Below are 24,289 nucleotides of genomic sequence, written 5' to 3' on the forward strand. Positions count from 1 at the left end.
ATTCCAGAAATGCCAAACTACGATAACAAGATTTAGCCTATTAGCCTATTTACACAATGAAACCATTATACACATCTATAACCATCAAAAACATCTTAAGGAAATTATGTCTTAATATCTTAAACTTAAGATTGTACTAAAGAATCCTGTTAATGTTAGGTTCAGGTGGAGGGTTTGGTGTAGTAATTATAATTAGCTTAATTTAAAGACAGCAAAAGTAAATAGGATGAATATAATGTGTTGCTTAGCCGGGAAACAAAGCCAGACATTTTATTGATTTGTCTTTTACAAACAGTCGTTTAACTGCAAGGACTCACAGTCACCGTAAACACAAATAACAGAGCTGCCAAAAACGTCTAGACTCAAACTGCCCCTAAAAAAATCCTAAATGACCTTCATAGGCCATACACAATCCTCTGATATCACTGCATGATAAAGCACCGATTCCTTTTCATGCAATTCCATTTTTTTTGACACTTTTGCCCTATGTAGTATGATGTCATTACAGTAGTTAAATTCTGTTTGTCAGTTAAAAATAATCACCTAAGGTGAAAACATTAAAATGGCCTTCCAATGAGAAATAATTATTTCCTCTAATTTTTACTATCACTTATGTTCATTATATTTTCACATTAGGCTATACATATATCACTATTTTATTTATATTATTTTATTTAGTTAAAATGCATTATTCAGTCATCATATGTTATCCTAATGTTTGGGCAACCAAATAGCCTATAATCTCCAACTATCGCTGCAAAGCATGCTTCCTCTTGTAATTGCAGTCATTGATCCTGCTCTGATGTCCCCTAAACCCTTGCGTCGTCTTTCTTAAATGGTTTGAAACCAGTCTAGGTTGCAATCCCTCCCTGCCCCATTGGTGCTGATGAGAGGGAGTGGAGCGCGTCACCGACTGCGCGCGCTCTGCATTCGTGACGCGCATTCTGCAGGAGTGTCGCGTCTTTGCAGGTGATGCGAGATTTCTAGCCCTCCGCATTCAGAAGATTCACCTCAGTGGGCAGTGATACTATCGCTTTCTCTGACATATGCACGGGCAGACTGCTCAAACGCGACACTGAGGCGAACGGCAGCTGCTATGGAGACTGAGCGCGCATCAGTGCCTGTGAGGACGGTAAACACGCGCGGGTGTGCGTCGATGTGTCTTCTCAATCTGTAGGGCAAAAGCGACCGTGGCTTTCTCTTCTGAAGGATGGGCTACTCAGATCCGACATATAGTAGAGATCTGCTAGGAAACAGATCGCTTTGTTTTATTTTCATATGTGCTTTTGGACTGGTCACTTTATTGCAGCAAATCCTCTATGGCAAGAACTACATTAAAAGGTAAGATGATGATTTTATCAATGGTGCATAATGCAAAAAAAAAAGTTCTGTGTGGGTATCTATTCTGTATAATAAAGCAAAATTTATACTTATAATATGAAAGTCTTCAGCAGTTATTCTTAGACATATTCTAGTCATATTGCACCCATATTGCTTCAAAACCTCTTAAATTTGAGCTCCATTAAATCATGCCATACACAGTCCCTTGAATGACTGTCTATGCAGCGAGACGCTTAAGTCTGTTTTTCTTCTTCCTCTGTTTATTTTTCTCTTCTCTTCCTGATTTGTTTTTTTTTCTTTCTATCTTCAGCCCTTTAAACAGCTCATACATCTTGCATAAACCTGTGTGACAGCAAAAATCCATATCTTGCAGAACCTTATCCAGTTATGTCCATAATACGAGGCTATAAAAAAAAATAAAAAAACAGTGCACTGGAAGACTGTGATGTAGCCTCTGTTGTTTTTTTTTTTTTTTTTTTTTTTTTTTGCATGAGCACATAGCCTAGATTCAAGCACTGGAAATTAATTATGCATTGAAATCATGGTGCTGTTTCATAAGACCCAGATTTCATGCCTTTTTTGGGTCCACTTACATCAAAATGACATCATACTAAGAATAAGCCCTGGAAGGTGAATCATTTTTGAGTTTTTTTGGGAGCGGAGGTAAGCAGAGTGAGATGGCTCAGCATTGCGAGGGTGTTTGAGTGTGCGTGTGCGTATGTGTGTGTGTTTGTCTATGTAAAATGGCGTCTCTCGTAAGAAGCGCCCCCAGTGCATTATGGTTCCTGCGTCCCAGCAGATGCCCATATGCTGAATTCGAGCTTTCTAACACTCCCACCTGAACCCCCCTCCTGCGTCCACCTCTAACACACACTCAGCATTCATGACATCAGAGCCTGATGGCTGCGTTTCGATTGCATGAATGCTGTCCTGTACCCCGTATTTATTCTGCTGAAGTGGAGAGAAACAAGCGTATGGGTGGGTGATGGTTTCGGCTTTAATGTAACATGCAAACTGCAGATTCAAAACCGTGCAGCAATGGAGACCAAATGGAGACTTCCTTAGTGTTTCAAAGCAGATCTGTGACTAAAAAACTGAGCTCAGATTTACTAAGAAACCATATGCTTTCATTATGAAAATGAACTTAAAACCAAGTAATAATCTAAATATGAAACGTTTGTCTTCCAAGACCAAGTTATCTGGGTCATTCTATATTTTTAGAGGTGTTTTGCCAAGGCGAATGGTATTTTCTATTGCTAAATGACCAAATTATTATTGCTATATTTCTGTTTATGGCTTTGACCAAATCCTAAACCCTGGAGAATGATAAAAAAAAATAGTTTAAAAATCCCATAGATTTAAAGAGGGTGTAAAGCCAAATTAAGGTTTAATCTAGTAGAACTGCTCATTTGGCTTGGATCAATAAACATTTATTTTGGAAAGTCATAGAAATGCTATCATGATAATGGTAAGACATTTCTTTATTTTTGAGCTACATGCAACATGCATCCCAATTCCTGTACTATTAATTGGAAAACATTCAACACAACGAATCATTAACAAATGACTCTTATGAACCGATTTTTTTTTAGTAAATTAAAAACTGCATCCAAAGTCACGTACTTCCCTACTATAGATGAAAAACAGTATTTGACAAGAGTGATATGTCTGAATTCCCTGTAGGCAAAAAGTACCCGGATGACCTACTACTTCTGGCTTCTGCACTGTAAACCCTAATTAACCCTACTTACAAAAAGCATGCAAACCGATTGACTTAAAAAAACGTAAGGTGAAATAGTGAAATAAAGTGAAATAGGAATTGATAATGTTCTGACAACTGCTGTTAGTCTATTTCACTTACACACGAGTACTAGCAACTAAAAAAGAACTGTAGAGAGTACTTGATAATTTACTATATAGATTTATTCTTGATTTAGTAAAGCTACTCAGAGTTACTGACTCCCAGAGTGCATTGCGGCATAAAAAAATCAAGCAATTGCATAAAATGTAAAACAATTGATAAAACAAATAAATTAAATGTAATTGTTGCCATTGATTTGTTTTGCATGCTGAATGCTGATGTCTGTGTGTGACTCAAGCAAGGTCAGTTGCAAGATATTGTCACAACTACGTGGGGATTTTATCAAGGCATTTATTACATAAGTGTTAGCAATACAGTTATAACAGATCATAATTCTACGTGAAAAGTAAACTGGGTAATGATCTGGTAGAAGGTCACCTTTTTAAAGCAACATATTTATTACTTCTATTCCTTTGAAACCACAAATAACTGTGATGTCTTGTTGCATCATCTTCATCAATAGGAAGAGAATTATAGTCATATAAATGAAGTTCCAAGTGCCCAACCGAAGGGAACACTGATCACCATAATGGTGACTTCAAACAAAACCATTTTAGGAAATCAACATCAATTTATGATCTTATGTGTTCTTCTCTCAGACTTTTCAGTTGTATTGACAATTAAACATTCAAGATGACTTTGATGAAAATGAATGGATGCAACTAAGGAAGACATAACTGCAGAAGTGGAGGAAATTAGTGAAAATTATATTAAGAATTGCCACTGCTTTTTTTGGGTACTCAAACAAATCAATTAATCTTGTGTTTTCTAAGTAACAAATGCATATGCGAATAGTACAGACTACTACATTTTTACAATTAAGTTAAGACATTAAGTAAAGTTAATGGTTTTTAGCGGTCACAAAGCTTATTCAAAATAAGTACCTACTCAAGAGAGTATGCCATTTCGGATGCAGCCATAGGCCCTTAAAGTCAGATCTTTTTATGAATCATTCAAAGGACTCAAGAGATACTGGTTTGACTCAGTCTGGAATCTGAATTAACTGGGTTCTGAATCAACATGTAACTCATCATGAAATGCTAATTAAATGGGATTTAGACATTTTGTGTAATAATGACATGTAGCCTAACATTTTTTTTTTTTCAATTGTGCCTTTATAAATATTGATTCTAAAAGTGTTTTTAATGCAATGTGAGAATATAATAGACTACTAGTATTACTAGCCGTTTTGCAACTTTGAGCACCACTTACACATTTTCTTCAGAAAATGTCAAAATGTCACCATTAAAGGTGCAGTAAGTGATTTTTGAGAAATGCTGTTGAAAGTGAATCAGACCGAGCACCAAAACACACTTGTAGCCAATCAGCAGAAAGGGGCGTGTTCACTCATATGGGATTGGGTGGGGGGGGGGGGGGGGGGGGGCTGTGCATAGTGTGTTTTAGGGCTTGGCGGTATATCGAGTTTGTACGATATATCGATATATTTTTTAGAAACGATATGGAATGAGGCAATACCGTTCATATCGATACAGTGGTTTGATACGAGCACATCTGAAAAATAGCTTCAAACTAACTGGTAAGATAGTTAACAAGTTTAAAGCAGCTTGCCCAGTTAGATGCTCTGACAGATACTGTTGCTGACTGACAGAAAAATATTTGCGCTGTTTAATGCGTTTGAGATGTGGTGCTTTCCTCAGTGCTTAACATACATTTCACAGGTATATTCTCCATCTGTAAATGTTAGAAAGTCAAACAAATACGTCCATTTCACTGTCAGGAGAGGACGAGCCTTCTGCAAGTGAATCTCCGCTAATATTCAAGCTTCTGTGAACGAGCGCCGCCGCTCGCATGCGCGCTAAACAGACGGAGCACAATGCAATAATTCTGACTAAAATATACATATTGCTCAAATATTTGTTGTTGTTGTGACAATAAATGTGCCATATGTGGAATTTTACACCTACTAGTAAGTCTATTTTTATGAAAGTGACCATTGTGGGGTTATCAAATGCAGGCTAATATAATTAATTTGTGCTTTTGTTTTTATTTTAATTAAAAAATTTTGTTTAACCTTTAGTCAATTTAAAAACAAAAGCATTATTTTTGTTTTTAGATTGTAATGTTACAATTTTAGAATGTAATGAGATTTTAACCACCTTTTTGCACATAATATATTGCATAGCCTACATTACATTCACTATATTTGTTTCCTTCAATATCAACATTGTTTGTAGGATATCACTGGGCAGGATGTGAAATATGTATTTTTTTAAATAAATACAGATTTTCTTTATCCAAATAGAAAAACGTAGAAAGTACAGAGATATATATCGTATATCGCAATTTAAACAAAAAATACCGAGATATGATTTTTTGGCCATATCGCCCAGCCTAGCGTGTTTGTGAATTTGGGGGCGGAGCTATCAGGATAGGGGTGTGGTCCTTTTGTCTAGGGGCGTGTTTGTTTTGGTGATTTCAAACATCAACAGCGTTTCTCATAAATCGCTTACTGCACCTTTAAGTCTCCTGCACTAATGGAAGAGCAACCTCTGAGCGATGAAGTCTGTATATGCACTACAGCATATGTGTGAGCATGTGACAGTGAAGCTATTTTGATATTTACATCTCAGCATTAAAGCAGTGACAAACACAGCTCTCAGACTGCTGCTCTCAGGTACACGTCGGCCTGGCCGCCGCTGTGGAGACACTGACAAACGCATGCATTAATAATGCATCCACAGAACTGAATAAAGCCACTGAATAAAACGTCCTCTTAAAAGCTTCTGCCAGGTCAAATTACATTAGAATTATTATAAGCACTTTATGGTGGAATTGGCCTTCTAATGCCATTGCAATTATTCTTAAAGCTGTCATGCGGTGCAGAGGTTGGCGCGGAGTTACAACTTAAGATAAAATCGCACTGAACTGGCCAGGGCAAGAAGCGATCGCTGTTTATAGATATTTATGCATATGAATCTATTGCATCAAGGGTATTTTTATTATGATTTCCTCCTAGCTTACACTGCTATATTTAGGATCAGCCTCTGCAGTTTTGTGCCAGGCTTGAAATTGTCCTGGAGATATTGATTTGCTAAGTGCAGAAAACGTATTGACATTTAGATACATCTTCAGCTGTGACCTTATCTACTCGTCTGCAGAATAGCATTTATCCTCCTCTCTCTCTCTCTCTCTCTCTCTCTCTCTCTCTCTCTCTCTCTCTCTCTCTCTCTCTCTCCTCACATTAGCAGCTGAGTTTGCATTTCTCATCCTGGTCACAGTGCTTACAGGAATTTGAAGAGCTGATGTCCACATTAAACTGATTATTTCAGGATATGTGCACGTCGGCTACTACAGCGAAATTGAAACATGTGTACTTTCTCTTCAGGGACAATAATGTACCAAAAAAAGAGATGGCATCATGTTGTTCACAAATTTAATTTTTTTTCTAGTGAAATGCTGTCTATATGAAACTGACTGATTGGTTTTGTAAAAATAAATAATCTAATACATTCACTAATACATAAAAATGTTTAAAAATCCTGGATACATATTTAGTTTTTTTATTATGATTTATGACCCTGGACCACAAAACCAGTCACATGGGTCAATTTTTTAAAATCTGATTTATACACAATCTGAAAGCATGAATGAATTAATGAATGAATTAATGAATGAATGAATGAATGAATGAATGAATGAATGAATGAATAAATAAATAAATAAATAAATAAATAAATAAATAAATAAATATAAATAAATAAATAAATAAATAAATAAGCAAGCAAGCTTTCCATTGATGTATGGTTTGTTAGGATAGGACAATATTTCGCCGAGATACAACTATTTGAACATCTGGAATCTGAGGGTACCAAAAAATAAATCAAAAAATTGATGAAACTCTTTAAAGTTCTATATTTATGTTCACGATTGTGCTGCATTCACTCTCAAAAATAAATGTTTTATATATTTACGGTAGGAAATGTACAAAATATCTTCATGGAACATGATCTTTATCCTAATGATTTTCGGCATAAAAGAAAAATCTATAATTTTGACCCATATAATGTATTGTTGGCTATTGCCACAAAAATACCCGTGCGACTTGTAAAAATATTTACAATATAAAACAGCAATGTTTTATCTCCCAAATGCCTAAATAATCAGGATTATTGCTTTTCTTCTAACCCAGCATATGTCTGATCTCTCGCTCTCTCTCTCTCTCTTTGTTTACCAGTGTTTTAATCCATTAAGCATTGAAGCAAAATAAGCATCAGTAAGATTAATATCCAGAAACGTGCAAAATAAGACCATGTGCAGGGTGAAGACTTGCAACATCTGTCCTCAGTTTTAAATACTATATACACTATATACCGTTCAAAGGTTTGGGGTCAGTAAGATTTTCTTGTTTTTGAAAGAAATTGATTATTTTATTCAGCAAGGATGCATTCAATTGATCAAAAGTGACAGTAAAGACATTTATAATGTTACAAAAGACTCTATTTAAAATAAATGCTGTTCTTTTGAACTTTATATTCATCAAAGAATCCTGATATTCTGAACTCTTTTTCATAATCATTGATAATAATCAGAAATGTTTCTTGAGCATCAAATCATCATATTAGCATGATTTCTGAAGGATCATGTGACACTGAAGACTGGAGTAATGATGCTGAAAATTCAGATATGATCAATTAATTACATTCTAAAATATATTCAAATAGAAAAGAGTTTAAATTGTAATAATATCTCACAATATTACTGTTTTTACTGTATTCTTCATCAAATAAATGCAGCCTTGGTTTTGAAAACTTTTGAATGGTCATACATGTCTTCAGTTCAGATCAAATTATTCAGTGTTTTTCCTGAATTTATTGTGATGTTTGTGACAGAGAGAAGGTCTAATGTATATCAACACTCTTGCTATTTTCAAGATAGAAGTCTCACTTAAAAATGTCTATAATATAATATAATATAATATAATATAATATAATATAATATAATATAATATAATATAATATAATATAATATAATATAATATAATATAATAACCAAATAACCTTTATTTTAAGGAAAGAAAGGACAAGCACACTTTTCAAACAAGGTTAATTAAAAGCAAAAATGGCATTATAATTTTTTTGTTATATTTTTTTTTAGAAAAACTAGTGCAGCTTTTGTTTGCAGATGCCACTTGGTTTGATACTCTTGACATTTGAACATCTGCATTTGATTATTGACACATGAAGTGTCTAAATACTAGGGGTGTAACGGTACACAAAAATGACCGGGAAAAAAACCCCCATCGAGAATGTTTTTTTATTTAATATTTTGTATTTTTAGGGGATTTTATGGTACTAAATTATATTTATACAGTAGTTATAATCCATTTATTCACTTTTTGAGCATGGACCCGAAAATGATATTTCCAACTTTAACTGTCTCGAATGCTTTTGAGCACAGACTTCAGTTTGGTCTCTTTTTAAAGGCGACAAAGTTTAAAAACGTGAACTTGATTTTTTTATTTAATGTTATGAAAAATGCAAAAACACCATTTTCAATTTTTATAATAAATATATATTTTGCAAAACGCATTTTACTCTAAAACTGTGAGAAAATCAAAGCCATAAATCTAAACAAGCTGTGTCCCAAATTTGAGGTTGCTGTCTCAAAAAACGAGCTTTCAGGAAGAGTTTGTTTGTGCGCAGTACTAAACGTTTCCACTAGATGAAATTCGTCTCCCATTCACTTCCAATACAAGTGTGTTGTACGAACCATACAAGTGTGACTATTTTTTTTCAGGACTATTTAACATTTTTGAATCATGTCCATGATTTGTGTGTGTATGTGTGTGTGTGTGTGAGTGTGTGTGTGTGTGTGTGTGTGTGTGTGTGTGTGTGTGTGTGTGTGTGTGTGTGTGTGTGTGTGTGTGTATACTTGTACAACTATCTTTGTGAGGACCAGTTTGAGTTTTAGACCATTGGAGTGAGGAGGACAAAGAGAGTAAAGTGAGGATATTTTGGCCGGTCCTCACTTTCTGAGAGCCTTTAAAGGCCTGTTTGAGGGTCAAGACTTGGTTTTAGGGATAAGGTTATAATGAGGTTAAGGGTCGGTTTAGAGTCAGGGTTTGGGTTAGGCACTTAGTTGTGATGGGTAAGGTTAGGGGAAGAGGCTAGAGATTGCATTGTGTCAATGAATGTCCTCATAAAGATAGTGTGTGTGTGTGCGTGTGTGTGTGTGTGTGTGTGTGTGTTCACTCAGCAAGTGCCAAAACCTTTAAAAATAACCGAACAGCAACACACATCTGACAGTAGGGCAAACCAGTGTTTTAGTTTGAAGCACAACAGTTTGAGAGCATTTCCACTGTTTTCGTTCAGGACACAAGCGAAAGACTCATCCGGAAAATGTTAGGTACATGTCCCGTTACACCCCTTCTAAACACTTGGTTACACTTTATTTTAAGGTGTCATTGTTACAGTGTAATTATATATTTAAGTACTGAGTAATATTAAGCAACTACATGTACTTACAATAGGGTTAGGGTAGGATTAGGATTTGGTTGAGGATTAGTTATGCATAATTTACTGTTATTACTATGGTAAGTACATGTAACATATGTAACAAGGACACTGTAAAATAAAGTGTTACCGAACACTTTTGTCGTCACTGTAGACTGCAGCTGATAATGATGATATTTCTGTAAATGTAAAGACTTGTTATTTCCAGTATGTGAAGGGCTGGTCTGCATCTTTGTCATGTCACTTGTCTGATCTGGAAGATTGTCAGTAACAGCATACACAAAAGTTGTACACAGCCTACTTTGATAAGCCATCAATGAAACAACTCAAATCTTACAAATCTGTGTGTTTTTGACATTTATTTGCTGCCTTTGAACAAATAAATGAAACCTTAAACGACCTGCCTCATTTTTTCACTAGTGGGCAACAGTTTTCCCGCCTCAAAGGAGAGGAGGTGGGCAACTGGAGCGGGCTCATTAGTTACCCCGATGATGGAGGGATGAAGCCGGCCAGAAATGGGAGGAAAAGGTACAAAACCGCACAGAAACCTCTCAACAACAACACCAACACTCTAGAGAGACAGTGAGAGAGAGAGAGAGAGAGAGAGAGAGAGAGAGAGAGAATGCCACACAGCCAATGATCAGCCGCTTGCATGTATGGACTGGAGACACATCTAATCCCATCAGCCAATCAGATGAGCTGTGGCAGCTAAAAACCACTTCACGATTATCAGAGCGAATCAGAGGGCCAGGACTAATTAGAGTTTCACTTTTAGATTTCCATAGGAGAAATTAAGCACAGCAGTAATCGCTTCAGGAAGTATTTGTCCCATTCGCTTTCTCCAAACCAACCTGCTGTGAAATGAATCGCAACCTCATAAACTTTGATTTGAAGTGAAAGTTTGAACATCTGAGAAAAAATAGACAAAGGTGTAAGTCTGTGTTTTTTTCTATTAACTTACTGTATATTGCACAATATATAGCCTACACTGTGTACTAGCTCATTTTTGTTCAAATTGTTTGTATTGTGTCATAATACACATTTCAAACAGAAGCATGCTACATTTTGTAAAACATCTCAGCTGTAATTACTTCTGGTTTATTCGTCATACTGGAAGGGGAAGGAAATGTTGGGCACATTGCATTGTGGGAAACAGTATTCCATGCAGTGTGCTTTATTGTATAGTGCAAGCATGCCGAAATATCTGAACAAAGCCACTGCACTTTAATGGGAATTGACTACTTATCCCATAAAGCATTGCTAAAATTGTAGATGAATCAGATTATAAACCAATTTACCATAAGTAAATAATTTTAGAAAATACCATATATTTTACGGTTATTGCAACATACAGTTATTAAACATTTATTAAATTATGTATTATTAAATATGATATAAATGCTACACAGCCCTGCATCTTGATTTATAATTTCTTTTCTTTTTTTTTTGTTGCTGATTTGCAAAAAAAAGGCCTATTATTACCTAAGAAGGAAGATTTTTCATAATATACTGAATATGTATGAGCTTTTATGCACTTATCAAAATAACAAAGGCGGTTAAATGTCAAAGGTGTGGTTTTAATGGGTTTCTGCGGGTCTTAAAAAGGTCTTTAAAAAGTATTTTTTGCCCTTACACAAATTAAGGCCTAAAAAACCCTTAAATTCATAAAATCATGGCATTAAATGTTGCAAAAAAATATCTTCCTCAGTATTTCTGTCCCGTGTTCCAATACATCTTTAAATCAAGATACATTTATGCAAATGTCAAATGAAGTCTTGAAGAATTAAGTGAGTTTAGAGAACAAGAACAAATATCTGTCAGTGAGTTATGAAAACTTCCCTTTGAATTCAGTTTATATTTCTGAGCCCATTGGCAGATATTTGTTCTTGTTTCAATCATAAACTCACTTCATTTCGATCAGTTTCACAGAAAATAAGACTTTGTATTAAATAAATGTATCTTGATTTAAGAATCTTTAGACATTTGCACTGGAAAACAAGACAAAAATACAAAGGAAGAGCATAACTTTTTTTGTAGTGTGATCAGCAGAAAAGTGATTTCCATATTCTAGCGGTTGTGAGCAGAGCGATTTAAGCTTCTTATTAAAAAGTAATAATTAAAAAGTAATGGGTTGCAAGTTGTATTCTCAAACTCACACATTACATTTAGAGAACATACTGGTGTACTGAGTTCCCTTCAATTCTTTACTTGGTCTTAAAAAGGTCTTAAAAAGGTCTTAAAAAGGTCTTAAATGCAAACCTTCGTAAAACCTGCAGAAACCCTGAGTATTTGAAATATATCATTGAATTTACTCTGCAAAGGAGTGCAAAAACAAATGTCAACAAACCTTTCGCACTGTTCGGATGTAGTAAAACATTCACAGATGAAGCATTTTCTTCTGTCACTGGCCATAATTGTAACCTTGAAATCATGGATTAGGCATAAAATAATATCAAACATTTTGTGAGAAAACAAAACAGGCACTATTTTTGGAATCAGCACCCCAAAATTAATAAGAAACAAGGATTGGGTTTCATTCAGCAAATATGATGCAGTGTGGTGTTATTTATAGTATTATAATGGGGCTAAAGGCGCACCGGGGTAAAAGGCGCATTTACCGTGATTCTCTTTTAAACCACTAGATGGAACAAACATTCAGATAAGCACAAAGTTCATTCTGCAATAATTTGATCTAATATTAGATTTTTAATAAAATAAATAAATTATTGAATATATTTTGAGACAAACGTCTTCTTAATGATTTTCAGTTTTGTTGAAGGTAAGAATATGTAAAAGTATGGTATTTGGGGTAAAAGGCGCCCCTGCTGTCACAATAATTAATATGATAATAAATATCTGGCTGACTTTTCCATTTGTTGACATGACATGGTTAGATTCAGATGGGAAATATAAAATATTAAGTCGGGGTGTCCACCTTAGAGATAATACCCATATTTATAATGAAACCATAATATAAAAAAAAATATGATTTCAATCATATTATATAATAAAATGTCTATTTTTTTGTTACTAAAGCTATATTCATTTATAATGGGATCTCATAATTTTGTTTCTGTACTATTAAAATGAACATATTTTAATGACAGTATATTTATTAACAAAAATGAGTACAAAAATAGTTCAAACATTGCTAAAGTGATTGTACTGAACAAGTATGAACTTAGACATTATTAAAAACATTATTTTAGCCAAAGTATTTGTATAAATAATGTGTGCCGTGTGTGTAAGGCCCACCTTGCCACCATTTTTAACCAAACAAACCACTTTTATGATTTATTCACACACAAAACCTATTCTCCCATCAATTTTTCCTCACGATGTGCCTTTAGCCCCGCTGTATTTCAGTGATGATTGTGTGGAGAAAACGGATGGGATGTGTACCCGGGGAACCCTGCTGTTGTGCTCTGTTGTGGTTTTCAGGAACTGAAGGGTCATTGAACCACACGTTTAAACTCTAAACCTAATCCACTTGTATGCATCTCGACAGATGTGTCCGTCAGAGTTTTCAGCACTCTGAGGCTCAGATCACCGTAGTTTTCACGCCGTGCCTAGCTGATTTGCAGAAGAAAAAAAAAGACAAAAAGAAAAGGTAGGCCACACTGATGGCATCTCCAGTTCACCTCCTTGCCAACCCTTGAGGATGTCTCTTCTTCGTCTTCTTTTCCATCGAGGGTCCGACTGCTCATGCTCAGTGCTCGGCACACCGCCGATCCTTTTCTGCATGTTGTCTGCAACTCTCCATCCGCCCTTGACCTCTGACCTCTGACCCCATCACCCCCTTCCCCTCTACCTGAGGATGGGAGACCCTCCTTGTGTTCTTCTGGATGTCATGGGTCCCTGTTTCTGTGTCCCATCATGCATTTCGTAACCCTCCCCTCCCACACACCTCACCTGTGTGTGTCATGAGCACACTTGAGTGTGTGTGTGCACGCAAACAGCTTGTGTAGTGGAGTGTGAGTGTGTGTGTCATGTGACTTGATTCCCGCTTGCTCATTGCACCGCCTCTTTTTGACCTAAACAAGTAGGTTGTTTTTTTTTAAACGGTTTTTCTTTTCATCAAAATGATCACAGAAGATTGTAATGTGTCATCGAGGGTGTTTGACTGATCACACTTAAGGTCGCTCATGATTACCCAGTGTGCACCTCTTCAGGCTACAGCACAGTCACATGTCATGACGTCACTCCAGTCAGAGATGTATGGAATCGCTAAATGTGTTTCTTTTTCTTCTGCCTTGCCTTCCATTGCTCCTTCACTTTATTTCTCTCTTTGCTATTCTGTCATTCATCTTCATTACAAACCATTATTTTAATTATTCAAAGTAGTGCTGGTATAGATGGCATTTAAACCACTAAACAGCATTTTATTTTTTATTAATAATAATAATAATAATAATAATAAAATACAATTTAAATAAAAATACAATGAAAATATGTAATGCAATAGTAATAGAATAAAATAATATTAAAATAATCTTGAACAATTTTGAATAATAATAATAGTTATATACTTATTATTATTATTATTATTATTAAATACTCAACTTTTAATTTTACAGTGCAGTATTATTATTACAATTGTAATATAATAAAATTATAATAAAATTATAATATTTTAATAATAATAATAAATTTAAATATTTTTTTTCGATTGTCCACTTTAGACATTCTACTAACTATAAGTAACTTTCCAACTACATGTCAACTAACTGTCATTCGAGTATTAGTAGACTATGGTTAGGTGTTAGGGTTTGGGTTAGGAGAATAAGTTGACTTGTAGTTGCCAAGTTACTTATAGTCATATAATGTCTGTAAGAGAGCATCAAAATAAAGTGTTAGCAGATATTAAGCAGAGAGTCTACTAATACTCTACTGACAGTTAGTTGACATGTAGTTGCAAAGTTACTGATAGTTAGTAAAATGTCTAAAGTGGACTATCGAAATGAAGTGTTACCAAATAATTTGAATAATAATGCAAATATTTTTGTTATTATAATGACAGTTATTATTATTAGTGCTAATAATATTTTTATTATTTCTATTTTTGTATTATATAGTCATATGGTCACATGGGATGTATAATTTAGAACATGTTATTATATAACAAAGAAGAAAATATATATATAAAAAAATGCTGTAGTGTTTGTAGCCTTTTACATAAAGTCATGTGCATGTTATATGGGAGGCCTTTGGCTTCTGCAAAGACAGTTAGCAGCCATTTTGGCTCTGATTTCATTTTCAATATCAGTGAGTGGTCTTCAGTCCACCATTACAGTCCATTTAAAGGCCATTCAAATGGAAACTCAAAGCACTGAGTATGTTCTCATGGACGCCATGCCTGAGGCAAGAATGAAAATGGTAAACAGAGTCATGAGAAAAACACTTCTCCACACACACATACAGATTATTCATTTAGTCCATGTTTTTTTTAATGCATTTTTTCTGTATTTCTGTTTCACAACCAAGGTGAGGACTCATATTTCATCCATCCAAACCCTGCTGCCTCTTCTCATTGTGGTGAAACTGTTATTTCTTTTATATTTCTCCTCAGAACATCAGCAAAGACCATTTTTAGCTGAATGTGTCTTGCATATCAGAAGGAATGTGTCTTCAAAGTTGAAGAATCCTCAAGGTTTTCTATGGAATTACTATTATAATTTGGAACCAATCCAAATGGGAACAAACAACACCTAGAAGAATTATGGACATACAGGACATACATACACAAATACATGTTTCACTGTTGTTGTTGTTTTAGTTTTTTCACAATTAACATATTTGAAATTTTTAATTGGAACCTGGAACTTTAATACAATTTTATAAATTAATTTCTAGTTATGTCAAGCTCTAAATTGTATCAGGTAGAAATTCCTATTTGATAGTAAATATATATATATATATATATATATATACACACACAAGGTCTATATATATATATATACACTTTTTACCTATGAAATTATGAAAATGTATGTATAATTACAAAATATTACATAATTATTATAACAAAATATTATATATATATATAATATTTTGTTATAATAATTATGTAATATTTTGTAATTATACATACATTTTCATAATTTCATAGGTAAAAAGTGTAAACTTCATAAATAAAATTTCATAAAAAATAAAATAAAAAAAACGCTGAAGAACATTTAGTTATTGAAACCTCTGGAATTACATAATTTCATACTGGACAAATATTTATATAAATATATATTTTTTTTTAATTTATAGTGAAATTTTTATTTAACTAATTTCAATTGCCACTCCTAGTTTCTGTAAATAAAAATGTCAGACGTTGTCTTTGATCATTTGAGGCTTCGGAGTCAGAAAGTTCTGTCGTTAATTACTCGACCTCATGTCATTCCAAGACTTTCGTTCATCTTCAGAACACAAATGAAGATCTTTTTGATGAAATCTGAGAGCTTTCTGTCCCTCGATTGACAGCAACGCTTGGACTAAACCGCTCAATTCATATGGATTAGTTTTATGATCTCTATATGAACTTTTTGAAGCTTCAAAGTGGTAGTTGCGTAGACTGTCAATGGAGAGACAGAAAGCTCTCAGATTTCATCAAAAACATCTTTATTTGTGTTCCGAAGATGAACGAAAGTCTTATAGTTTTGAAACGACATGAGCGTGAGTAATTAAGGACAGAATCTTAATGTTTGGGTGAACTATCCCTTTAATATGCAATACAAATGCAGTGTAAATAAAGAAAATGTATTATTTGGTTCTTAGAGGATTCATGTTGGATTCTGTTAGGATTGGTTCCAAGCTATGATAGAAATCCATTGGCATTCCCTCAGGATTGTTTGGCAAGACTGTAGAAAACGTGCAACAAGGACCTTCAGTTAGTCTGGAAGCCCATGGCAGTGTGTGCCGAGTGTTTGACTCTCTGTTTTCTGGCAGGTATCTGGAACGCTCCGATGGCTCTTTGGAGTTCAACTCCACTTCCTGCAAGGAACTACGGCAAGAAATCACAGATGTGAAAGTACTGACCATGTACGTTTCTCTCTCAGATGTCTGTACGTAGAGAGTAAGCAGTCCAGCGGGAGTCAGACATCCTGATGAATGTCTCATCTCAAAGGACAGACCTTGTAAAAAGAGCATCTATTTAAAGACATATAATATCTGAGCGAGAGCGCCGCTTCCTTTCCTTTCTTTGGTAGTGATTCTTAAGGAAACCGCACTTGTGCTATTGCTGTGTGTAATTGACTTCATGTGTGCGTGTGTTTTAGGGTGAAGACATCAGAGCTGTTTGAGCGATGGAGGAACCTGCAGGCGTGTAAGTGGGAGCAAAACAAGGAAGAGTCGGATCATTTCAAGTGAGTCCCACAAGCACGCGTCCACTTTTTCCTTCCCTGTTTTCTTCTATCCCACAACGTCAACACAGTCATAATGGGGCTTCTCTGTCAAAGGAATGATGTCGTCTTTCTTGATGTCCAATAGGATTCTTTTGTTGTAACGAAGTGATGATGATGTCATCTCTCCCCCTGTCCAATAGAATGTCTCTGTCACGTTGCTGCAATGCCCCCTCCTTCCTGTTTACCACGAAGAGAAACACTCCCTCGGGCACTAAACTGCGTTACGAGGTGGATACCAGTGGAATCTTGCACATCAGCCCGGAGATTTTTAAAATGCTCCCTGATGTGAGTGAGCGTAGAGTTAAATCATCTTTAAAGTGCTTGTTTTTGACTACATGGAAAAGAAGAATTAACTAATGATTCTTATCGGAATTTCATCATCATTTAGAACCATTCCTAATTGGAATTTTCATATTTAGATTCCGATAGTTTGGAACACTTAGTTTCTAAGAGGATAAAATGGACATCAAAAAGAAAAGAAACTCTAATGGAGTATTTCCATCTTTATTAGCAAGACATTATTCCGATAAAATAGAACTCGAGGTATTCATAATGTATGTTATAATGCTTTATATATTTTCAGATATAATTGTAACCTAGTTAAAATGCATTAAATTTGTACAGGTTCCTTATTCCATCTGAAATTAGTTGTTTGTCATGTGTTTTAATGCATTATATATAAAGGCTTTAAGTGTTACCAAGTTGCACAAAATCTGATTCACATAAGATTCTCATTATGTGAATCAATTAGGATTCTTTTAAAACTGATTCCAATAGGAATAGATTGTTTTACCAGAAGTGCAGGAGAAGATATTATATGAGATCTTTTTGCACACACAGATGTAATTGTTCTACAGTTGAGTCTCTTGCGTGAAGCAGCCACACCTTGACGAACATTACGAATCTTTAAGTATCAAGGCAAGCGTTACCTAGCAACTTCTGCAGTGATCACACCCTAGAAACTCAATGCCTGCAACAGTTGCCAAGCAACCATCTCCAATCAATCATCTCTGCAATCCCATTTCGGTTCCTCCTGTCCTGTTTCTGAAAGTATTCTCTGCTCTGACTGCAGGACATGCCCTATTCCAAATCCCAGTTTAAGAAATGTGCTGTCATCGGGAACGGCGGCATCATCAAAAGCAGCAAGTGTGGACGAGAGATTGATGCCGCTGACTTTGTCTTCCGGTAAAATGCAGAAGCGCTGTGTGTGTGTGTGTGTGTGTGTGTTTGTTTGTTTACATCATGGGAATATTTAGAGACCATCTAATCATGTTCAATCTCTCTTTCAGATGTAATATTCCTCCCATCTCAGATGTGTACAGTGAAGATGTGGGATCTAAGACTGATCTTGTAACAATAAATCCCAGCATTATAACTGAGAGGTACACACTGCACACACACACACACACACACACACACACACACACACACACACACACACACACACACACACACACACACACACACACACACACACACACACACACGCACAAACACATCTACTGAATGTGATCTCGTTACTTGTCAAACATAAAATGTACACATACATTTAATATAGGAGTGAATATTATATAATAAATAGGATTACATTTTATATAATAAAAAGCTTGTTTTTGTAAGGATACACACACACACACACACACACACACACACACACACACACACACACACACACACACACACTCACCGACCACTTAATATTTAAAATCATATCATTATTATTATTGCATTGTAGGCATTATTTATCCCTATTTATCATCACAGTAATATGTCTGGGGTTTTTACTTTAGTGATTTTTACATTTTTATTTATTAACCTCATTAACACTGATGATTGTTGTTACTTTTATATAATATGTTTTACTGTAATCATTTTATAAAAAGACAGCACAAGAAGTATTACCATGATGAATATTAATACTTTACAATTGAAATAATTTATATATATTTTTAGCATTATGATAATGAGAGTTCGGAGATAAAATTTGTAATAAGCATGAAAAGCCTAACTTTTCTTTAAGCAAAAAATAAATAATAATAATTAGTGCAGTCAAATCATATCTAACATTATTCTTTGTTTACATAATATGTGTATATATGTTATTACATATATATATATATATATATATATATATATATATATTATATTTGTCTATGTGTATACACACACACACACATATTTATAAATACAAATACACAGTATGTGTCTGTATAGATACACAGACACCGACACCCCCCCCCCCCCCACACACACACACACACACAATATATAAAGATATAATAATATATATACACACAGACATATATTATGTGAACAAAAACTTTTATGCTAGATGCGATTAATCAACTTGTCAGAACTAATATGTAAAAATATTTATTTTTAGGGGGGTGAAATATAATCTAGACATATTCTCAGCAGGACCTTCTAAGAAATATGTGCTATAACTATCCTTTATGCTAAAAAATTGCTATGAATACTAATGAGATCAGTTTGCATTCCTGTAACACAACCATTCAGACACTAAGGCCCTGTCCCAAATGGCGCACTTCATGTGGACTTTCGGCCTCGTGGACTTGAATTGCGCGTGCTCGCTGAGTCTACGAGTCCGTAGGCCGTCCCATTCAGCATTTAACCGCTCTGAAGTGTGCTCAGCAGCGCCCCCTTTGTACCCTTGAAGCGGTCTTCCGCAAAGCCCGCATAGAAGCAGGCTCCACGCACTTTAACTACCCAGGAATCCTTGCGAAAGGCCAATCAGACAACGGATGGGAGGAGATTTCGCTCACGGATAATTGTTGACATGGCTGAGAAGAAAATATTACGGTTTTTATGACCTAGATGTACATTTGACCAGTTGTTGCCTATACAGTCCAGTGGTTGATGTCTCAAACATAATAATAGTGCGTTGAATAATACGATAGCATTATGATTCATTAAATAAATAGAACCGAATGTCAGGGCTTTACTAAGTCATATGTAAACATAAACAAAAATTGAAACCTGTAAATTCATCTGAAACTCATGCACATTTTCATTATGTGTTAAAATTGTAATCTTAGTTCAAATGGAACATTAAGTATTATTATGTACAACTGTATACATCATTTAAATAAGCATGATGTATCTATTGTCTAATGCCCAGGTGGCATACACAATATCAAAATATAGAACTGTAAAATTAGGCTGTGTAGTGGACATGGAGATAAGACGTCGGAGCGCAAAAATGTGATTTCTCAAAATACCACTCAATGCGCCCTCGTGGACTCGCGCCAAGGGCCCTATAGGTCTGCACTACATGACGTCACCAAAGTGTGGACTCTGAGGAAGTTCACAAGTCCGGAGTGTGCCATTTGGGACAAGGCCTAACTCTCTCTCTCTCTCTCTCTCTCTCTCTCTCTCTCTCTCTCTCTCTCTCTCTATTTGCACCAGGTTTCAAAAGTTGGAGAAATGGAGAAAGCCATTTTATGACGTTCTCCGGAATTACGAGAACTCTTCGGTGGTTTTGCCGGCGTTTTACAACACGCGGAACACCGACGTGTCATTCCGTGTGAAGTACATGCTGGACGACTTCCAGTCCACCCGCGGCGTGTTCTTCTTCCACCCGCAGTACCTGCTGAACGTGCAGCGCTTCTGGGGCGTGCAGGGCGTGCGAGCCAAGCGCCTGAGCAGCGGCCTGATGCTGGTCACCGCGGCCATGGAGTTATGCGAAGAAGTGCATCTCTACGGCTTCTGGGCGTTTCCCATGAACCCCTCCGGGATCTTCATAACACACCATTACTATGACAACGTCAAGCCCCGCCCAGGGTTCCACGCCATGCCGAATGAGATCTTCAACTTCATGCACATGCACGCTCGCGGCATCTTGCACGTGCACACGGGGCCCTGCAGGTGAAAAGGACGAGGGTCTGTGCCGAACGTGTGATCTGATTGGATCGTTTTGCAGAGCTCCTCCCGTTTACTGGCGCTACGGAACTTAGACTTATTAAGGCTGATTTAATACTTCTGCGTCGGCCCTACGCCGGAGCCTCTACGCTATAGGCAACGCGTTGGTTTTCATTTATACTTCTACGTCGTTGTCTGCGTTGACGCGCAATTACACATGCAGAGGGCGCATGTGACACCCGAGGGAGCGGTTCTAGCAGACCAATCACAGCGCTTTGCGGTCCGCGTAGAATTGACGCGTTGTTACATTTTTGGAGAGGTGCACGTCAGGGTACGCCGAAGGGTACGAGCGCAACGAACAACCTACGACGTAGCTACGGCGGGAGTTCGACGCAGAAGTATAAATTGGGCTTTACGCATGTGTACTTGCGTGTGTGCAAATCGCTGCCTTAAAGGCCAGCCGTTTTATTACTACGTGTTTTTACAAAATAATGTCTGGACGGTTGCAAAGTGGTTCGTGTTTCCTGTTCGGTGATTTTCTGTAGTTGTGTCGTATTTGTGTATCTGAGCAGATATCACGTTTTAAACTTTGTGATGAGGCTTCATGCGCCAAACAAAATAGCGACAAATGATGCAACATGAAACATTTTGTTTCTACGGTTTCTATTTCTGCAGAGTAGCCCCGCCCACACTGGAATCTCATTGGTCCAAAATCCCAGTCCACTCAGTTGTACATTAAACATAAAATATATTCAGATTGGATGAGATTGTGGCACGTTGCACCTGTTTAAGGCACATTGTGCCCTTTATTACAATAACACTGTTTTAAGAGCAAGTTTAACATTCATTAATAACCACGTCAGTGCATAAAGTTTGGCATGAAGTTGAACATTCCAGCTGAAACTTTTATGTATAATGGTAAATGCTTGTACATGTTTAACGCATAGGTTCTGAAGATGTATGATAATTTACAAATGAAGTAACACTTTGTGTAATCAAATCCAATACAGTTGTTTATATGTTGAGGAATGTTTTTATAGTCCATTGGTTTCTCTCTCTCACTCTCTCTCTGTCTCTCTCTCTCACACACACACACACACGATCAGTGATTGAGGTTTTAGTGTCTTTTAAATCGACTGATCTTGTTCATAATGCTGAACTTTATATACTTTGTTTCTTTCATATATGATATTGTGATAACAGTGTGACCTTATCACTTTACCAAGAAATCAACTTTTTAATATTTGCGATTTGAGATCCTGATTTCGTGAAACTTGAAGACATCTTAAAGACATCCATCTATCTATCTATCTATCTGTCTGTCACCACTGATTTCTTAAACGGCACAATATTATTCTGTTATTACTTTTTATTATTTTTTCTCTCATATTTATCATGCATTGTTTTTTTGTTGTCAGTTAACCTACCGTTGTTTTGGTAACACATGTACAGTTATTTGTCAAGCCAATAAAGTACACAGATCTGCTTCTCTATAAAGTGAGTTCTGTGGTGTTTTTATATTATTTTTAGTCTCTCTCTCTCTCTCTCTCTCTCTCTCTCTCTCTCTCAGATGTCCAGAGTTGGTGTCAGATGTTGATCCAGTAGTAAATAATTGATCAGTTTCAGAGGTTAATCAGTGTTAATCAGACAAACATAGTTTGATTTCTCTGGAGTTCCCATCCTTTACCTACACACACACACACACACACACACACACACACACACACACACACACACACACACACACACACACACACACACACACACACACACACACACACACACACACACACACACACACACACACACACACACACACACACACACACACACACACACACACACACACACACACGTTGTGTTTTCATGTTTTATGGGGACTTTCCATAGACAGTTTTTTATATATTTCAGAACTTAACCGGGGAAACCCTACATTATACATCACATTATACGATTCTGTTTTTGAATGAGGATCTAAATAACATAATGGAAAATTCTACACGCTTCTTTTTAATTCTGTGATGTCATTTTTAAGTTTAGTGTATTTTTTTACATCTAAAAACTCCTTGGTAAGTTTTGCTTAAAAAGCTTAAGAAGTTGAAATCCACCGGATATAAATCATGTAAGAAATAAAAAATACTTCTGAAATCTGAAAAAAAGAGATTACCTGGAGAAAATCTGAGGAAATAGAATATGTTTTCTAATGAAAAATGCCCTGGAATGATTAATAAAATCCTTTGAAAATACTGATGGGGTGCTTTGTGTATAATAATTTAAATGCTTATCAAACATGATCTACAATTTGACAAACGAGTTCATTTGTTTACACTGCATCAACTAACATGAACTATGAGAAATATATTTTTTACAGCCTTTAGGTTTAGCTAATAAAAACGTTCATGTTCTTGTTGTTTCACAGTGACATTAAAATGTTTAATCTTGGCTAAATGAAGAAGTATTGTTGTAAAAGTATTGTTCATGGTTAGATCATGTCTACTAATGTAGTTTAGTAATGTTAACAAATTAAACCTTATTGTAAAGTGTTACCTGAAAAACTTTACTAGTAGGGTCCTGGCTATAATACAGATGAATGACATCTGACAGAGAATAAACATTAAGAAGTTTGTTTTAAAATCTGGATTAAGAAGTTTTTATCTGGATTATATGGATTCATACAAGTTTAATTATAATGTAAAAACTAAAATCGAATCAAAATGCAGTTTAATTAAAGAGTAAATGTAAGCCTTTGGCCTACGTATAATATTTTTTCATTTACTCATGGACATTGGATTTATTCTAAACACATAATTTATTAGAGCACCTGCACAATATTTTTTTTTCTCAGCAAGAAGAGTTCACGTAAAAATTTAAATGCATTATTCACTCTCAAAGAATTCAGAGAACTAGATCAGAAAACGAATCGTTCTTTTGAGTCGGTTCTCTTTAATGAACCATTTGATCCGGTTTACAAAGCGGACTGAACACACACAATCACCGACAAGAGGGTCAGATGTAAGTATATTAGCTGGTCAGCTGATCCATGTGTTGTCTCTACAACAGACTGTTTAGTGAAGAGTGAATAATTTAACATATGGTGTGTGTGTGTGTGTGTGTGTGTGTGTGTGTTCTGTATGTGTGTGCACTGAGCATCATGGCAGTGTCTGTTATATCGCCCTCTGCTGGTCATGTCAGTGCTGCTGGTAAAAGTGTTTGTGCCCACAAGATGATTCAACATGTGCAAACTGAAATAAGTTGTACGAAAGGAAAGAAATTGTGAGTTATTTTATTTCAAATTAATATGGCTGGTATTTTTATTGTGGTAAATGGTCAGGACAATTTGTTGT

General features: G+C 35.7%; 1 protein-coding gene across 4 annotated transcripts; it reads left to right on the forward strand.

Moving 5' to 3' along the window:
* The first annotated feature begins 899 nt into the window (after positions 1 to 899).
* Positions 900 to 22,459, forward strand: st8sia5 (ST8 alpha-N-acetyl-neuraminide alpha-2,8-sialyltransferase 5). 4 transcript variants are annotated; one of them, XM_082139999.1, is made up of 9 exons: positions 900 to 1,341; positions 10,096 to 10,203; positions 13,184 to 13,285; positions 16,612 to 16,704; positions 16,941 to 17,027; positions 17,207 to 17,351; positions 18,139 to 18,251; positions 18,356 to 18,448; positions 20,493 to 22,459. In XM_082139999.1, exons 1-9 carry the CDS (start codon positions 1,211 to 1,213, stop codon positions 20,953 to 20,955), a joined length of 1,335 nt encoding a protein of 444 aa, XP_081996125.1. In that variant the 5' UTR covers positions 900 to 1,210; the 3' UTR covers positions 20,956 to 22,459. The 4 variants fall into 4 exon arrangements, with proteins under 4 accessions (XP_081996125.1, XP_081996126.1, XP_081996127.1 ...); XM_082140000.1 differs by lacking the exon at positions 13,184 to 13,285; XM_082140001.1 differs by lacking the exons at positions 13,184 to 13,285; positions 16,612 to 16,704.
* Positions 22,460 to 24,289: the final 1,830 nt, after the last annotated feature.

The sequence above is a fragment of the Leuciscus leuciscus genome, assembly GCF_965113295.1.
Source record: "Leuciscus leuciscus genome assembly, chromosome: 16".
Taxonomy (NCBI): Eukaryota; Metazoa; Chordata; class Actinopteri; order Cypriniformes; family Leuciscidae; genus Leuciscus; species Leuciscus leuciscus.